Source organism: Salvelinus alpinus, chromosome 1, assembly GCF_045679555.1.
Source record: "Salvelinus alpinus chromosome 1, SLU_Salpinus.1, whole genome shotgun sequence".
In the NCBI taxonomy this organism is placed as follows: domain Eukaryota; kingdom Metazoa; phylum Chordata; class Actinopteri; order Salmoniformes; family Salmonidae; genus Salvelinus; species Salvelinus alpinus.
The window spans coordinates 66312794-66330635 of record NC_092086.1 but is presented as its reverse complement, the minus strand read 5'-3'; the positions used below and the strand labels follow the sequence as shown (position 1 = coordinate 66330635).

At 41.7% G+C, this 17842-nt stretch overlaps 1 protein-coding gene across 2 annotated transcripts in view; it reads right to left on the bottom strand.

Annotated features, from left to right (window-relative positions):
* Positions 1-272: 272 nt before the first annotated feature.
* rad50 (RAD50 homolog, double strand break repair protein) overlaps positions 273-17842 on the bottom strand; it is a 42385-nt gene continuing 24815 nt past the window's right edge. For both annotated transcript variants that reach the window (XM_071414678.1, XM_071414687.1), the window contains exons 16-26: positions 17090-17216; positions 15708-15901; positions 15376-15486; positions 14716-14808; positions 14511-14624; positions 14217-14344; positions 12603-12827; positions 4554-4639; positions 4051-4196; positions 3790-3923; positions 273-904 (exon numbers count right to left, since the gene is read on the bottom strand). In XM_071414678.1, the coding sequence (XP_071270779.1) occupies positions 718-904; positions 3790-3923; positions 4051-4196; positions 4554-4639; positions 12603-12827; positions 14217-14344; positions 14511-14624; positions 14716-14808; positions 15376-15486; positions 15708-15901; positions 17090-17216 (1545 nt within the window). In that variant the 3' untranslated portion in view covers positions 273-717. The remainder of the gene's footprint in view (positions 905-3789; positions 3924-4050; positions 4197-4553; positions 4640-12602; positions 12828-14216; positions 14345-14510; positions 14625-14715; positions 14809-15375; positions 15487-15707; positions 15902-17089; positions 17217-17842) is intronic.

Sequence of the window (17842 nt, the reverse complement as noted above, 5' to 3'; positions counted from 1 at the left end):
ATGCTAATAATTGTCTCTAAATTGGAATCGTGACTTCTATGCTGCCGGTGCGCTGCAGCGTTGGCAGGCAGAGTTCCAGAGTCAAATAGCACCATCGCAACAGAGAGGAGAAGGATCGCCGTCTTCATCTTTGGTTGGGTTGATTTGCCAAAGCTAAGTAGTACTAAAGAAGTCCTTGTACTTCAGAGAAGTTGAAGTGCCAGCAGGTAACAATTTAAAGCCAAATGTGAGGACTACTCAGTGAACAGATTATTTATACACAGGACCCAGGATATTTCCCCCCCACACATTTTATTGCAGTGTCAGCTGATGCAGACTCAAATATACAGTTTGAGACACATTATGAATATCTTGATTGAGATGTGGTTGATTAGCAAGCGTCACCAAGACCAGAGGCGTTTCGCCGAATACCGGATAAAAGTGGTAATCAACGACGGGGCCTCAAGGTCTTATCTACCAATTAACTTCATCCTGTCAAACAACAGAAACCCCTCCTAAATCAAAGGAAGTGAACAGAAACTACTAGGGTCTTCTTTAGGCACAGATCCCAACGCCAACTGGAATACAGTACTGTAGTGCAGTTTTTTTCCCTCTCGAGTCAACTAAGGCATTTTATAATTTTTTTAAAATAACATTTGTAGTGCCATGTGCCTATTATAACAATCATGGCCTTGACAGACTAGTATCAATCAAGTCTTTGGATGGTGTCTGTGACACTCAGTGCAGGTAGGAGGTGAGGGAGGAGACGCTGCACTTGGTGATCTCAGAGCACTGGTCCATGTTCTTCCTGATACGGTAGAAGTGTTCCACGTAGTTGGAGCGCCCCAGGAGCTCCACAAAGTCCTCGTCGTGGGTGATGATGAGCAGCTGGAAGTTGCGCTGGCGCGAGCGGCTCTTGATGATTCTGAGCAGAGAAAAGTCGTGTCAAAATATTTGTACAATAGTATTCCTATATTATTAACTTACTTTTCTTCAATGACAACACCCACTGCACGAATCCTTCCAAATTCTGCCGTCAGGTAGAAGACTAAAAGGTGCCACTGGCAAGCAAAAACAGCCTAAAGAAATCCTTCATCCTCTCAGCCGTAACCACCCTAAAAATGAATCTGCTGAACTAACATGTACTTGCCTTCAAATGTATTTATACTGGGGTGGATGAACATTTTTATGATCGCCTGTGTTCAGGTAAATGAGCTGAACACTGGATGGTTTCTAACCAAAAATATTAGAACTCATGTGCGTGTCCTATATTGAAGTATGCAGCTGGAATCTGGGGTTTTTTGTACTCCGCTGTGGTCATACATTTTGGGCATGGATAGTTAGCAGAGACACCCTGGATTGCCGCTCAAGGTGCAGCCCAGCCATTTTCATGGAGCGCAGTTCAGTGTACGAGGGGGCCGAGCGCTAGAATGAAACTACTCTGGTCTTTAGGAGGGCCAAGTCATTGAGAGGTGTAGCAAGAGTCATTATACAGACACACTGCATCTTCCAGCGGGCTGGATATAAGGGCTGGTAGAGCCCCAAAGACTAGACTGGATTTGAGATGATGAAAAGACAGTACGCTAACTGCAGAGAGGGGGAGGGAATAGATATTAGATACATCAATAGATATTACTTTTGTGGTCAGAGAGCCCAATGTCTGAACCAGTCAGGTTGTCTATGGTAATACCGATGGGCTATACCAGGTCTAGTGTGTGACCACGATTATGTGTGCAAAGTCAATAAGCTGGGTAAAGCCAAGGGAGTCAAGCATAACAAGGAATTCAGTGGCAAAACTGTCATTGCCAGAGTCAACATGTATGTTGAAGTCCCCCAACAGCACCAAGGAGGAGCACAGTGGTGATGAGTTCAGTTAGAAACTCTGGGTTAGGTTTGGGACAGACAGTTCAGTTAGAAACCCTGGGTTAGGTTTGGGACAGACAATTTAGTCAGAAACTCTGGGTTAGGTTTGGATCAGAGAGCTCAGTCAGAAACTCTGGGTTAGGTTTGGGACAGACAGTTCAGTTAGAAACCCTGGGTTAGGTTTGGGACAGACAATTTAGTCAGAAACTCTGGGTTAGGTTTGGATCAGAGAGCTCAGTCAGAAACTCTGGGTTAGGTTTGGATCAGACAGTTCAGTTAGAAACCCTGGGTTAGGTTTGGGACAGACAATTTAGTCAGAAACTCTGGGTTAGGTTTGGATCAGAGAGCTCAGTCAGAAACTCTGGGTTAGGTTTGGATCAGACAGTTCAGTTAGAAACCCTGGGTTAGGTTTGGATCAGACAGTTCAGTTAGAAACCCTGGGTTAGGTTTGGGAAAGCGGTAGATGAGATGATAATTTTTTTTGCTGGGGTGATACGTTTCCAGATTGCAAAGGACTTGGCCCAGCAAAATTAGATGACAACTAGAATTCATGTGCGTGTCCTATGCTGAACTATACAGCTGAAATCTGGCATTTTGAAAGAATCCCATAATGTTTCTACATGAAGATACAGTGAGCTCTAAAAGTATTGGGACAGTGACAAATATTTTGTTTTGAAATTATATAATGATGTAAGTTAAAGTGCAGACTGTCAGATTTAATTTGAGGGTATTTTCATCCTTATCGGGTAAACCATTTAGAAATGACAGCACTTTTTGTACATAGTCCTGCCATTTTAGGGGACCAAAAGTATTGGGCCACATTCACGTACATGTGTATTAAAGTAGTCAAAAGTTAAGCAAAAGTTAAGTCCCATATTCATAGCGCGCAATGACTACATCAAGCTTGGATGCAGTTTCTGCTTGTTTTGGTTGTGTTTGAGACTATTTTGTGCCCAATAGAAATTAATGGTAAATAATGTGTCATTTTGGAGTCACTTTAATTGTAAATAAGAGAATATGTTTCTAAATGCTTCTACATTCATGTGGATGCTACCATGATTACACACAATCCTGAATGAACAGTGAATAATGAGGAGTGAGAAAGTTGGAGGCATAAATATCATACCCCCCCCCCAAAAAATGCTAACCTCCCCCTTATTGTAATGGTGAGAGGTCAGCATGTCCTAGGCATATGATATTTGTGAATCTAACTTTCTCACTCATCATTATTCATGACTCATTCTGGACTATCCATAATCATGGTAGCATCCACATTAAAAGTAGAAGTGTTTAGAACATATTCTATTCTTATTCACAATAAGGCTACCTGGGGCGGCAGGTAGCCTAGTGGTTAGAGCGTTGGACTAGTAACCGAAAGGTTGCAAGATCGAATCCCCGAGCTGACAAGGTGAAAATCGGTCGTTCTGTCCCCGAACAAGGCAGTTAACCCAGTTAACTGACTTGCCTAGTTAAAAAAAAAAAAAAAAATATTAAACTTTATTTAAGTGACCCCAAAACAACAATGTTTTATTTTACCATTAATTTCTATTGGGTACAAAATAATCTGAAACATAAACAGCAAATGCATCCAACAAGTTTGTAGAGTCACATTGTGTGCTAGGAATATGGAAGTGAACTTGTCCTAATACCTTCATTCCCTAAAATGAGGGGGGAACTATGTACAAAAAGTTGCTGTAATTTCTAAACCGTTCACCCGATATGAATGAAAATATCCTCAAATGAAAGCTGACGGTCCGTACTGTAACCGCATTCATTATATAATTTAAATCCAAAGTGCTGGAGTACAGAGCCAAATCAAAAAACGTCTCACTGTCCCAATACTTTGAGCTCACTGTAGTTGACCTTTCCTTGGAGTGCATAACTTTGCTCCAAGCAAGGGAAATGTTGCCATTCAGATGAAGCAGGCTATTGGACAAATGGACTCACTCCACGAGGGCGTGTGCGAGGGACTCGATGTTCTCCCGGTCTAGGTTGGTTGTGGGCTCGTCCAGGGCCAGGATGCCACAGTTCAGACAGAAGGTCTCAGCCAGAGCCAGACGGATGATGAGGGAGGCCAGGACCTAAACATACATGCACACTGACACGTCATCAAATTTACCAACACACTGCCACTCCTATATCCATAAGGGGATAATGCCCTCTTATCTGATGAGCTACAGGAAGCAGGTAAAGCATCCAGCACTGCACCTTCTGGCCGGCACTGCAGCGACCCCTCATGTCCAGCGCCGTGTCTCCCTTCACCATCACCACACGGTAGTTATAGGTCCTCCTCTTCACTCCCGCCCCTGAAGAATTCTCATCCACATCAGAGCGGATCTCCACATACTCAATGTCTGGAGAAGAGCAAGGGAGGAAGAACATTTAGACAGCCGCAAAGCGTGGTCATTATGCAGCAGGGCTGCCCAACCGTTCCCGGAGAGCTACCGCTCTTTAGGTTTTCACTCCTAATCTAGCACACCTGATTATAAAAACTAGTTGGTTAACAAACTCAATCAGGTTAGTTACAATTGCTATTGGGCAGTCCTGTTAAACAGCATACTGCTACATCCTGCTAAAGTGAAACAAGATGGATGGGGGTTGGAGATAAATTTGATACTTTTATTGAAGTTATAACATTATGAAATATATATTCCACGCAGGCACATGATTTCAGTTGAGCACTTAAACTAAAATCACACTCGCTCAGAGACCTTGTCCTCGGTATGTGCTGCGCCAGAGGTCCCGGATGATTTTGTTGATCTCCTCCATCTTCATACTGTGAAACTTCATTATGGTTCTGTAGAAGAAGACAGTGGGTACAACTGAAAATGGGCAAAACTCTGGATAAAATGCCATTGGCATTGATGCCTTTCAACAGGATTAGACATAGGCCTACCAGTAAGTGATAGAAAAACTTCAAATAAAGATTAAGAGAGGGATAAAGATTTTAAGACTGGGTGGGTGTAGAGCTGGGCAAATGAACCGTAAATCATAGACACCGACCACTTAGAGGACATTTCACTGACAGTTATTTACGATGAGTAGCCTATACTAGAACAATTTGAAGTTTGAAATGAAATAAGTCTGCCAATATGGGTGACTGCCAACAGGACATTTAAAGCTACAAATGTCAAAGTGGTAGTAGATTTAAAGCCATTATAAAATAGTAACTGTTGTGAATATAAATTTTAAACGTATCGTTCTATTTATAGTTTGTGACAATTCAGTCAATTTATAAAGATATGGATTATTGTCCGTATCACCCAGTTCTAGGTGGGTGCAAATAAAAAAAAGATTACCAGGCTTTATTGTTTCTCTTGAATTCCCTTCGACATTTGGTATGGCCAGAAAGACACTATTATTCTGCTTACTAAATTAAATCTACAGGATGTGACCATATCTGTAAGTTATGAGTTTCTTAGAAAGTTGTGATTACCATCACCATGAGATCATTGGGTTTGGTTTAGGTAACATAATGGGACAAGAGCTCCTTCATATCAATCTATTACTTTTCATGTTCAATTGGCCAAACAAGAAAATGGCCCACTAAGGTTAGTCAATGACTTCTCCAGTCTCAACGTCAACAGTGAAGAGGCGCCTCTGGGATACTGGCCTTCTAGGCAGAGTTACAAATAAAAAGCCATATCTCAGACTGGCCAATAAAAAGAAAAGATGGGCAAAAGAACACAGACACTGGACAGAGGAACTCTGCCTAGGCCAGCTTCCCGGAGTCGCCTCTTCACTGTTGACGTTGAGACTGGTGTTTTGCGGGTACTATTTAATGAAGCTGCCAGTTGAGGCATCGGTTTCTCAAACTAGACTTGTACTCTTGCTCAGTTGTGCACCGGGGTCTCCCACTCCTCTTTCCATTCTGGTTAGAGCCAGTTTGCGCTGTTCTGTGAAGGGAGTAGTGCACAACGTTGTACGAGATCTTCAGTTTCTTTGAAATTTCTCGCATGGAAAATCCTTAATTGCTGATGCTCCAGATACTCAACTAGTCTAAAGGCCAGTTTTATTGCTTCTTTAAATCAGGACAACAGTTTTCAGCTGTGCTAACATAATTGCAAAAGGGTTTTCTAATGATCAAGTAGCATTTTAAAATGATAAACTTGGATTAGCTAACACAACGTGCCATTGGAACACAGGAGTGATAGTTGCTGATAATGGGCCTCTGTAGATATTCCATAAAATTAACAATCAGCCGTTTCAAGCTACAATAGTCATTTACAACATTAACAATGTCTACACTGTATTTCTGCTCAATTTGATGTTATTTTTATGGACAAAAATTGGATTTCTTTCAAAAACAATGAAATGTCTAAGTGACCCCAAACCTTTGAACGGTAGTGTGTATATATTTTTAAATGGTATCATGGACAAAAGACAATGGCATTCATTCACTTCCAACTAAATGCAAACTCACAGGGTTGACTCACACTGATTGCATGGGTTCTACTGTATGCTCTGCATGGGATACATGATAAGAACCAGAGAGCTGATCATCCCTACCACCGCTGCACTGCTGGCCTGCCTGTTGATGGCACTAAGCCAACAAAGATGATATCTCAGTGAGAGAGTTGAGTTGTCACTTCCTCTCAAGACTCATTCTGTCTACCATCGATACGGCAATAGAATGTTAATATATGCAAGGTACTTGTACTGTGTATTCGGGAAAGTTTTCAGTTGCCATCCCCTTTTACAAATTTTGTTACGTTACAACCTTTATTCGAAAATGTATTAAATACACCCCCCCCCATCCACACACACAATACCCCATAATGACAAAGCAAAAACAGTTTTCAATTTTTTTGCACATTTACAAAAAAAAGAACAGAAATACCTTATTTCCAGAAGTATTCAGACCCTTTGTTATGAGACTCGAAATTGAGCTCAGGTGCATCCTGTTTCCACTGACCATCCTTGAAATGATTGAACAAGGTAACCAAGAACCCGATGGTCACTGTGACAGAGCTCCAAAGTTCCTCTGCAGAGATGGGAAAACCTTCCAAAAGGACAACCATCTCTGCAGCACTCTACCAATCAGGCCTTTATGGTAGAGTGGCCAGGAAGAAGCCACTCAGTAAAAAGCACATGACAGCCCGCTTGGAGTTCTCCAAAAGGCACCTAAAAGACTATCAGACAATGAAATACAAGATTCTCTGGTCTGATAAAACCAAGATTGAACTCTTTGGCCTGAATGCAAAGAGTCATGTCTAGAGGAAACCTGGCACCATCCATATGGTGAAGCATGGTGGTGGCAGCATCATGCTGTGGGGATGTTTTTCAGCGGCAGGGACTGGGAGACTAGTCAGGATCGAGGGAAAGATGAACGAAGCAAAGTACAGAGAGATCCTTGATGAAAACCTGCTCCAGAGCACTCAGCACCTCAGACTGGGGCGAAGATTCACCACCAATAAGCACACAGCCAAGACAACACAGTAGTGGCTTCGAGTCTCTGAATGTTCTTGAGTGGCCCAGCCAGAGGTTGGACTTGAACCCGATCGAACATCTCCAGAGACCTGAAAATAGCTGTGCAGTGACTCCCCATCCAACCTGACAGAGCTTGAGCGGATCCGCAGAGAAGAATGGGAGAAACTCCCCAAATACAGATTTGCCAAGCTTGTAGCGTCATACCCCCAAAAAACTTGAGGCTGTAATCGCTTCCAAATGGTGCGTCAACAAAGTACTGAGTAAAGGGTCTGAACACTTGTGTAAATGTGACATCCTTTTTTCTTTTTATATAAATGTGCAACAATTCCTAAAAAACGATTTTTGCTATGTCAGTCTGAGGTATTGTGTGTAGATTGATTAGGGAGGAAAAAACAATTTAATCCATTTTAGAAGACGGCTGTAACGTAACAAAATGTGGATAAAGTCAAGGGGTCTGAATACTTTCCAAATGCACCGTATTACTGTCATTGTGCAGATATGTATTTGGTATTTTATTAAGATCCCAATTAGCTGTTGCAAAAGCAGCAGCTACTCTTCCTGGGGTCCACACAAAACACAACACAGAATGACATAATACAGAACATCATTAGACAAGAACAGCTCAAGTACAAAACTACATACATTTTTTTTAAAGGCACACAGCCTACATATCAATGCATATACGAACTATCTAGGTCAAACAGGGGAGAGGCGTTGCTTCATCTGTTTTCTGAAACCAGGTTAGCTGTTTATTTGAGCAATGAGATGGAAGTTCCATGCAATAAGGGCTCTAAATAATACTGTACGTTTCCTTGAATTTGTTCTGGATTTGGGGACTATGAAAAGACCCCTGGTGACAAGTCTGGTGGGATAAGTGTGTGTCAGAGCTGTGTGTAAGTTGACTATGCAAACAATTGGATTCTAAACACATTCACGTTTCTTATAAAAAAATAAGTGATGCAGTTGGTCTCTCGCATGCCGGTCTCGCCAAGAGAGACCGGCATGCATAGTATTTATATCAGCCCTTTGATTACAATTAAGAGCAAAACGTGCCGCTCTGTTCTGGGCCAGCTGCAGCTTAACTAGGTCTTTCCTTGCAGCACTGGACAATAATCAAGATTATACAAAACTAGAGCCTGCAGAACTTGCTTTTTGGAGCGTGGTGTAAAAAAAAGCAGAGAATCTCTTTATTACGGCTAGACCTCTCCCCATCTTTGCAACCATTGAATCTATATGATTTGACATTGTAAACTGTCAATCTAAGGTAACGCCAATTAATTTAGTCTCAACTTGTTCAACAGCCACACCATTCATTACCAGATTCATCTGAGGTCTAGCACTTAAGGAATGATTTATACCAAATACAATGCTCTTAGTTTTAGAGATGTTCAGGACCAGTTTATTACTGGCCACCCATTCCAAAACAGACAGGAACTCTTTAAGGGTTTCAGTGACTTCATTAGCTGTGGCAGCTGATGCGTATTTGGTTGAATCATCAGCATACATGGACACACATGCTTTGTTTAATGCCAGTGGCAGGTCATTTGTAAAAATAGAAAAGAGTATAGGGCCTAGAGCGCTGCCCTGCAGTACACCACACTTTAATGTCAAACATGTAGAGACGCTTCCATTAAAGAAAACCCTTTGAGTTCTATTAGATAGATAGCTCTGAATCCACAATATGGCAGAGGTTGAACAGCCATAGCACATAGTTTTTTCAACAACAGGTTATGGTCAATAACATCAAAGGCCGCACTGAAATCTAACAGTACAGCTCCCACAATCTTATTATCAATTTCTTTCAACCAATCATCAGTCACTTGTGTCAGTGTTGAGTGCCCTCTATAAGCATGCTGAAAATATGTTGTTAATTTGTTTACAGAGAAATATCATTGTATTTGGTGAAACAAGTTTTTCAAACAGCTTGCTAAGAGCTGGCAGCAAGCTTATAGGTCTGCTGTTAGAACCAGTAAAGGCTGCTTTACCACCATTGGGTAGCGGAATTACTTTGGCTTCTCCAGGCCTGAGGACAAAGACTTTCCTCTAGGCTAATTACCCGTTGCTATGTATTGTTGCAGTTGCACAATCCAAGAGTGAAAACTTGTAAACTCAAGTATTATCTTGAAGCGAAGGGCAGAGAAACAGTTTCATGTAATGACTCACTTCACATCAAAAAATATTCTGTACATTTTGTGGTAGGATAATTCGCCCACATAAGCATGACTAGTGAGTCCTGATTAGTGTCACACATCCTGGTATCGACACCTAAACTATTGATAACAGGAGCATTATGCACAGCAGTTCCCCTTTCTTTTCCTTTATCGGATTTTAAGAGTGGTCACCAAGTGTTGGACACACCTACTCATTCCAGGATTTTTCTATATATATATATATATATATTTTTTTTTAAAACTATTTTCTACATTGTACACATATCGAATCATGTAGTAACCAAAAAAGAAGTGTTAAACAAATGAAATTATATTTGTGATTCTTCAAAGTAGCAACCCTTTGCCTTTTCTACAGTTTTGCACACTCTTGGCATTCTCTAAACCAGCTTCATGAGGTAGTCACCTGGAATGCATTTCAATTAACAGGTGTGCCTTGTTAATTTGTGGAATTTCTTTCCTTCTTAACTTCTTATGGCTGCAGGGGCAGTATTGAGTAGCTTGGATGAAAGGTGCCCAGAGTAAACGGCCTGCTCCTCAGTCCCAGTTACTAATATATGCATATTATTATTGGATAGAAAACACTCTGAAGTTTCTAAAACTGTTTGAATTATGTCTGTGAGTATAACAGAACTCATATGGCAGGCAAAAACCTGAGAAAAAATCCAAACAGGAAGTGGAAATTCTGAGGCTGGTCGAGTTTCAACCAAGATCCCATTGAAATCACAGCGAGATATGAATGAGTATTCACTTCCTACGGCTTCCACTAGATGTCAACAGTCTGTAGAACTTTGATGACTCTACTCTGAAGGGGAGCCGAATGAGAGGAGAATTTGTCACCACTGCCATGAGGTGACCATTCTTTGACCACACGCGTTCACATGAGGGAGCTCCGTTCCATCGCTCATCTGAAGTCAATGTAATTCTCCGGTTGGAACGTTATTCAAGATGTATGTTAACAACATTCTAAAGATTGATTCAATACATCGTTTGACATGTTTCTACTGACTGTTACGGAACTTTTGGACATTTCGTCAGGTTTTAGTGAACGAGCTTCGTGACTTTGGAATTGTTTTTCAAATGCGCTAACCAAAGTAGCTAATTGGACATAAATAACGGACATTATCGAACAAATCAAGCATTTATTGTGGACCTAGGATTCCTAGGAGTGCATTCTGATGAAGATCATCAAAGGTAATATTTATCATGTAATTTCTGGTTTCTGTTGACTCCAACATGGCGGCTAATTTGACTATTGTTCTGGGTTCCGTCTCAGATTATTGCATGGTTTGCTTTTTCCGTAAAGTTTTTTTGAAATCTGACACAGCGGTTGCATTAAGTAGAGGTATATCTATAATTCCATGAGTATAACTTGTATTATCATCTACATTTATGATGAGTATTTCTGTTGAAACGATGTGGCTATGCAAAATCACTGGATGTTTTTGGAACTGGTGAATGTAACGCGCCAATGTAAACTCAGATTTTTTAAATATAAATATGAACTTTATCAAACAAAACATACATGTATTGTGTAACATGAAGTCCTATGAGTGTCATCTGATGAAGATCAAAGGTTAGTGATTCATTGTATCTCCATTTGTGCTTTTTGTGACTGCTATCTTTCGCTGGAAAAATGGCTGTGCTTATTGTGGTTTGGTGTGACCAAACAATCGTTTGTAGTGCTTTCGCTGAAAAGCATATTTAAAACCGGACACTTTGGTGGGATTAACAACAAGATTACCTTTAAAATGGTATAAGACACATGTATGTCTGAGGAATTTTATTTATGAGATTTCTGGTTTTTGAATTTGGCGCCCTGCACTTTCATTGGCTGTTGTCATATCATCCCGTTAACGGGATTGCAGCCATAAGAAGTTAATGCGTTTGAGCCAATCAGTTGTGTTGTGACAAGGTAGGGGTGGTATACAGAAGATAGCCCTATTTGTAAACTGACCAAGTCCATATTATTGCAAGAACAGCTCAAATAAGCAAAGAGAAACGATAGTCCATCATTACTTCAAGACATTAAGCTCAGTCAATCTGAAAAATTTCAAGAACTTTGAAAGTCTCAAACTATCAAGCGCTATGATAAAACTGGCTCTTATGAGGACCGCCACAGGAAAGAAAGACCCTGAGTTACCTCTGCTGCAGCCAATATGTAGAGTTAACTGCACATCAGATTGCAGCCCAAATAAATAGTCAAAGTTCAAGTAACAGACATCTCAACATCAACTGTTCAGAGGAAAGTGAATGGTCGAATTGTTGCAAAGAAACCACTACTAAAGGACACCAATAATAAGAAGAGACTTCCTTGGGCCAAGAAACACAAGCAATGGACATTAGACCGATGGAAATCTGTCCTTTGTGAGATGCAGAGTAGGTGAACGGATCTCCGCATGTGTAGTTCCCACTGTGAAGCATGGAGGAGGTGGTGTGATGTGTGGGTGTGCTTGATTGTGACACGGTCTGTGATTTATTTAGAATTCAAGACACACTTAACCTGCATGGCTACCACAGCATTCTGCAGCGATACGCCATCCCATCTGGTTTGCGCTTAGTGGATCTATAATTTGTTTTTCAACAGGACAATAACCCAACACATCTCCAGGCTGTGTAAGGGCTATTTGACTAAGGAGAGTGATGGAGTGCTGAATCAGATGACCTGGCATCCACAAGTACCCTACCTCAACCCAATTGCGAAGGTTTGGGATGAGTTGGACCGCAGAGTGAAGGAAAAGCCGCCAACAAGTGCTCATGTGGAAACTTCAAGATTGTTGGAAAAGCATTCCAGGTGAAGTTGGTTGAGAGAATGCCAAGAGTGTGCAAAGCTGTTATCAAGACAAAGGGTGGCTACTTTGAAGAATCTAAACTATATTTTCATTTGTTTAACACTTTTTTGGTTACAACGTGATTCCATATATGTTATTTCATAGTTTTGAGGTCTTCACTATTATTCTACAATGTAGTAGGTGTGTCCAAACTTTTAACTGGTAGTGTATATGATCAGACTAAATGGCTAATCCTTTGTCTTGTTGAGGAACTGGTATGGTTACACACCCTGTAAGTCAAACACACATGACTGCGACTACAACCATGAGTCTTAATGGAAATGGACCTATCACCACCACCGAACCACCCTCCTCCCCGTCAACAACTCACTGGTCCAGGGCCTTGTAGTAGATGTCAAGGTCCTTGTTGGCCAGCTCTGTGGTCCTCATGACGATCATCCTGTCCCGGAAGCGTTCGTCAGCCTTGCCGTACTGGTCCTCGCGGAGCTCCTTGCGGAAGCGGATGATCTCCTCCTCGAAGCCCTTCTGTCGACCCAGTGCTACGCTGCGGTTCTTCTTCAGGTCGTCCACGCGCTGCTCAGACTCCCTGCGCTCACTGAGAACCAGGGGAGAGGGACAGAGGACTCAGAGAGAGATACTACTCACACATTTCATGTTACAGTGATAAAAGGGACTGGAGGTCGACCGATGATGATTTTTCAACGCCGATACGATACCGATTATTGGAGGACCAAAAAAGCCGATACCGATTAATAGGCCAATTTTTTATATATTTGTGATAATGACAAATTTGAACTTAATGTAATACATCAATAAAACCAATTTAGTCTCAAATAAATAATGAAACATGTTCAATTTGGATTAAATAATGCAAAAACAAAGTGTTGGACAAGAAAGTAAAAGTGCAATATTTGCCATGTAAAAAAGCAAGTTTAAGTTCCATGCTCAGAAGTTCGAGCCACCCAGCCCAAACTGCTGCATATACCCTGACTCTGCTTGCACAGAACACAAGAGAAGTGACACAATTTCCCTAGTTAAAAGAAATTCATGTTAGTAGGCAACATTAACTAAATATGCAGGTTTAAAAATATACACTTTTGTATTGATTTTACGTAAGGCATTGATGTTTATGGTTAGGTACACATTGGTGCAACGACAGTGCTTTTTTCGTGAATGCGCTTGTTAAATCATCACTCGTTCAGCGAAGTAGGCTGTGATTCGATGATAAATTAACAGGAACCGCATCGACTATATGCAACGCAGGACAAGCTAGATAAACCAGTAATATCATCAACCATGTGTAGTTAACTAGTGATTATGTTAAGATTGATTGTTTTTCATAAGATACGTTTAATGCTAGCTAGCAACTTACTGTGGCTCCTTGCTGCACTCGCATAACAGGTAGTCAGCCTGACACGCAGTCTCCTCGTGGAGTGCAATGTAATCGGCCATAATCGGTGTCCGACACATAATCGGTGTCCGATCACCGATTGTTATGAAAACTTGAAATCGGCCTTAATTAAATTGGCCATTCCGATTCATCGGTCGACCTCTAAAAAGGGACTGGTGTCCCCAAAGAGATACTGTGTTAAAAGGTTGTATGAGCTGACACCACCACCTCTGACTCCCTATGCTCACTAGTAACCAGGGAAGAAGGCACACTTACAGCCTTATGTGTTGGCCTAGGGTATATTCTGGAGGTATTTCAGATGGGTCACTTTGTAACAGGAGTCCTACAAGGATTGCATCTCCACCCAGAAGGAGTAGGTCATATGAACCGACACCACCAACATGGAATCTTTTAAGACATATTCCAAATTCCAGCATCTATTAGTTCAAAATTCAGGCAGGTATAATATAATATGTAATTGATTGTCTTATGGAACCTGGGAGGCACTGATTAGCATCAGAAGCATACGTGGGTTTAAACATGTTGCGTTTTGGGACCACTCCCAGGTGAGCATGGTCAAGGAGGCGTTCTTACTTGCGTAGCTGCAGGACCTGCATGTTCCCCATATCCTTCGCCACAGCCTCTCGTTTCTTGGTCACGTCCTTTAGCTCCTCGATGCGCTTCCTCAACGTCAGGTTGTCCTGCAGCCAACGCTCTTGGACCTTCAATGATATCACACGGTCACCCAGATCTCAAGTTCACAGATTTCACGCAACATTACCACTTTTCTTTGTTCCTTCATAAAAGCACACTGGTAACTTACTGAATGGGGGAGCAAAAGGAGAGACGGACATAATTAGGGAAAAGAGATATGCCATCTGAGCTCACCTTCTGAGTGTCTATGTCCTGCCTGATGTTTCCACTGTCTTTGTTAATCTTCTCCCGTTGCTTCTCTGCCTCATGGACCTGAGTGTTGGTCTCTTGGAGCTCCCCCTCCTTTTGCTTCAATAGAAACAACACATGACAAATGTGTCAAAAGAGATTGCGACAATGCTTATGACAGGATGAGGAACAGAACAGAACCAATGTTTACCTCTTTGTAATCATCCTTGCCCTCTTCTGTGTATCTGGTAATCTCTCTTTCAAAGGCAGCCATGCTTTTAACTTTGTCTTTGATGCTATTTATCTGGGATGGAGGGAATTAACAGGTGGTTAGAAGTGCTATTTTGAAATAAATAATAACAATCTTGGCATGATTGAGACATGGTATGCAATTAAACCTGTTCCCAGACACTTCCGCACAAGTGTGCGAAGAGTCTGGTGGACCAACACGTCAAACTTGGCCTTTGTTAGCCAATAGAGAAATACCGGGAAAAATTCCTGCCACATAGGCATTGGTTTAATCTACCAACCAATCGTCTCCCACAACACCTCCCCCCTAACCCTCCCCATACGCGAGCACACCACAAGTACAGCGGCATGCCTCGCAGCTGTGCGATTTCACTCAAATTAAATTACATACTTTGTTCACTATGGTCACACTCACTATGGCCAACTTTGAATCGTTGATGTACCAGGCTTATATGCGCAATAGCCTGGGTACGAGGTTAGTAGGCGATAGACATGAAGTCCTCTAGTGACTGGAGGAACACTGTTTTCAGACTTAATATGCAGTCCTCCATTAGCACTTTGAAAGTATTAGCAAGAAATGTTGGACTGTTAAATAATACAAAAGAGGAAGAGGTGGTGGTACCTTCTCCTGTCCCTCCTCCTGCCTCTGCTTCCTGCGCTCCATCAAATCCAGCCTCTCCTGCTGCAGCTTCTCCAAGGTGGTGGCCAGAGGGGACACCTGCTCCTTAGCTTCCTGAACACAACACAGGGAGGAGACAGCCTTGATACACTGATAAAGCTATACACCATGACCTTCTCTTATTACCAAGACTACAAAACATCACAGCCAATACAGAAGAAAACATGTTATAACCGTCAAACCACCTGCTGCTAAACAGTTCTACCAACACTGAGGTTTTAGTAGGATTCCAGATAGAGCAGTGACCTGTCTGAGGAAACTGAGTGGAGTTTTACCTTGATCTCTCTGTGCAGAGCCTGAATCTCAGTGGTGAACTCCACACACTGCTCCTCCAGCTGCTGCTGCTTCTGCATGTTACTGGAGATCTGCAGTTTCTCCGCCCGGGTCTCGTTCACGCTGCTCTTCAGGCTCTGGATCTGCTCCTGCTGGTCCTGGATCAGTTTACGCTTCAGCTCCATCTTGCTGGACGCTGCAATGAATCAAATAACATTGGAATTCATAGTAATACAGTATAAGGGTGGAATAGATAGGTATATCATAATATGTAACACACAGGATATGAACCCGGGTCTCCCACGTGAGCAGCCAACGTCTTAGACCAAGAGGCTTTGAAGTTAACAGGCGACTCACGACAGCTACATTCACCCCCATTTGAACTTCTTCCCCACGACAGACCACCCCACATTGGGCGCCAATGTAACACGCGGGATATGAACCCTGGTCTCCTGCGGGAACAACCAAAGTTCAGTGGTGTAAAATACTTAAGTAAAAATACTTGAAAGTACTGCTTAAGTAGTTTTTTGGGGGTATCTGTACTTTACTATTTATATATATTTTTTTACAACTTATACTTTTACTTCACTACATTCCTAAAGAAAATCATGTACTTTTTAATCCATACATTTCCCTGACACCCAAAAGCACTCCTTACATTTTTTATGCTTAGCAGGACAGGAAAATGGTTCATTTCACACACTTCAAGAGAACATCCCTGGTCATCCCTACTGCCTCTAATCTGGTGGACTCACTAAACACACATGCTTAATTTGAAAATTGTGTCTGAGTGTTGGAGTGTGCCCTTGGCTATCGGTAAATTAAAAAAATTAAGAAAATGGTGGAGTCTGGTTTGCTTAATATAAGAAATTTGAAATGATTTATACTTTTACTTTTGAAACTTAAGTATATTTTAGCAATTATATTTACTTTTGACATATATTTAAAACCAAATACTTTTTTATAACTCAAATACTATTTTACTGGGCGCCTTTCACTTGAGTCATTTTCTATTAAAAGGTATCTTTACGTTTACTCAAGTATGACAATTTCGTACTTGTTCCACCATTGCCGAAGTCTTAGACCAAGAAGAAATTCCCTCTTGGGCCGAGGGCAAACACTGGTTTTGAAGATTGCACGAGGGGCTACTTCATCACGTGACCATGACCGACTGATGTCCGCTTCACCTACACTGAATTGATCTATAGGCTATGGAATGTCATCATAGATGTAATATGTACATGAAGGAACAACAATTCCCTTCACTAACAGCTAAAGTTGATTAACTATAAGCAAATCCAACTTCCAGTCTGGCATTTTACAGTTGCTCAACAGGTCTTGCTGAGGAGGCCCCAGTGTAACATTAGCCCCAGGCAGGTCGTACTTGTGTCCAGGCGGTGCTGGGTCTCCTGTTTCTCCTGGTTGACCTGCTGAATGGTGCGGCTCAGGTCCACTCCCTGCAGCTTGGCAGCTTGCTGGGCTATCTTCCTCTCCACATCCTTCAGGTCCAGCTGGAGACCAAGGACACACACAGACAGAGGAGGTTACCACAACAGTCAAGGATGGAATGAAGGAGGGTAAAGAGAGATGCATAGAAAGAAACTAGGGATGGCAATTTGAAATTATTTCACTATTTGAATCCACGCCCCCCCCCCAGATATCCAGATAGACGAAATACATGCGTTTCAAAGATGTATTATAACTTTTTTTGGAAACTTAAAATGGGGACTTGCTTGCGCGACTCGGGAGAGATCCGGTGCGCTGCTTGTTTCAGCAGAAGGGTGGGGGAGCGGCGGGAGAGGAGCAGGTATGTGTGTTGAATGGATGCAGACAGAAGAAGATGAAGTAGCCAAACCGACTAGCGCTAGTTAGAACAAGTTGTTGCTGCCATAGGTTATGTATCATACCATCTGGTAGTGCCTTGTCTTGACCACATCAGATTGATGTAAAGAAGCTAGCTAGCTACAGTAGCCAGCTAAGTTAGCAGTACGTCTTTCATTTTTTTAAATGGGACGCACTCATAAAAATGGTCATAAAACTGTTATTTTATTAAAATGTCAAATGTAAATGGGTCTATCCTTGTAGGCTATATAGCAATGTCACCGATTTTTTTATTTTATACAAAGCCTTTTCATTG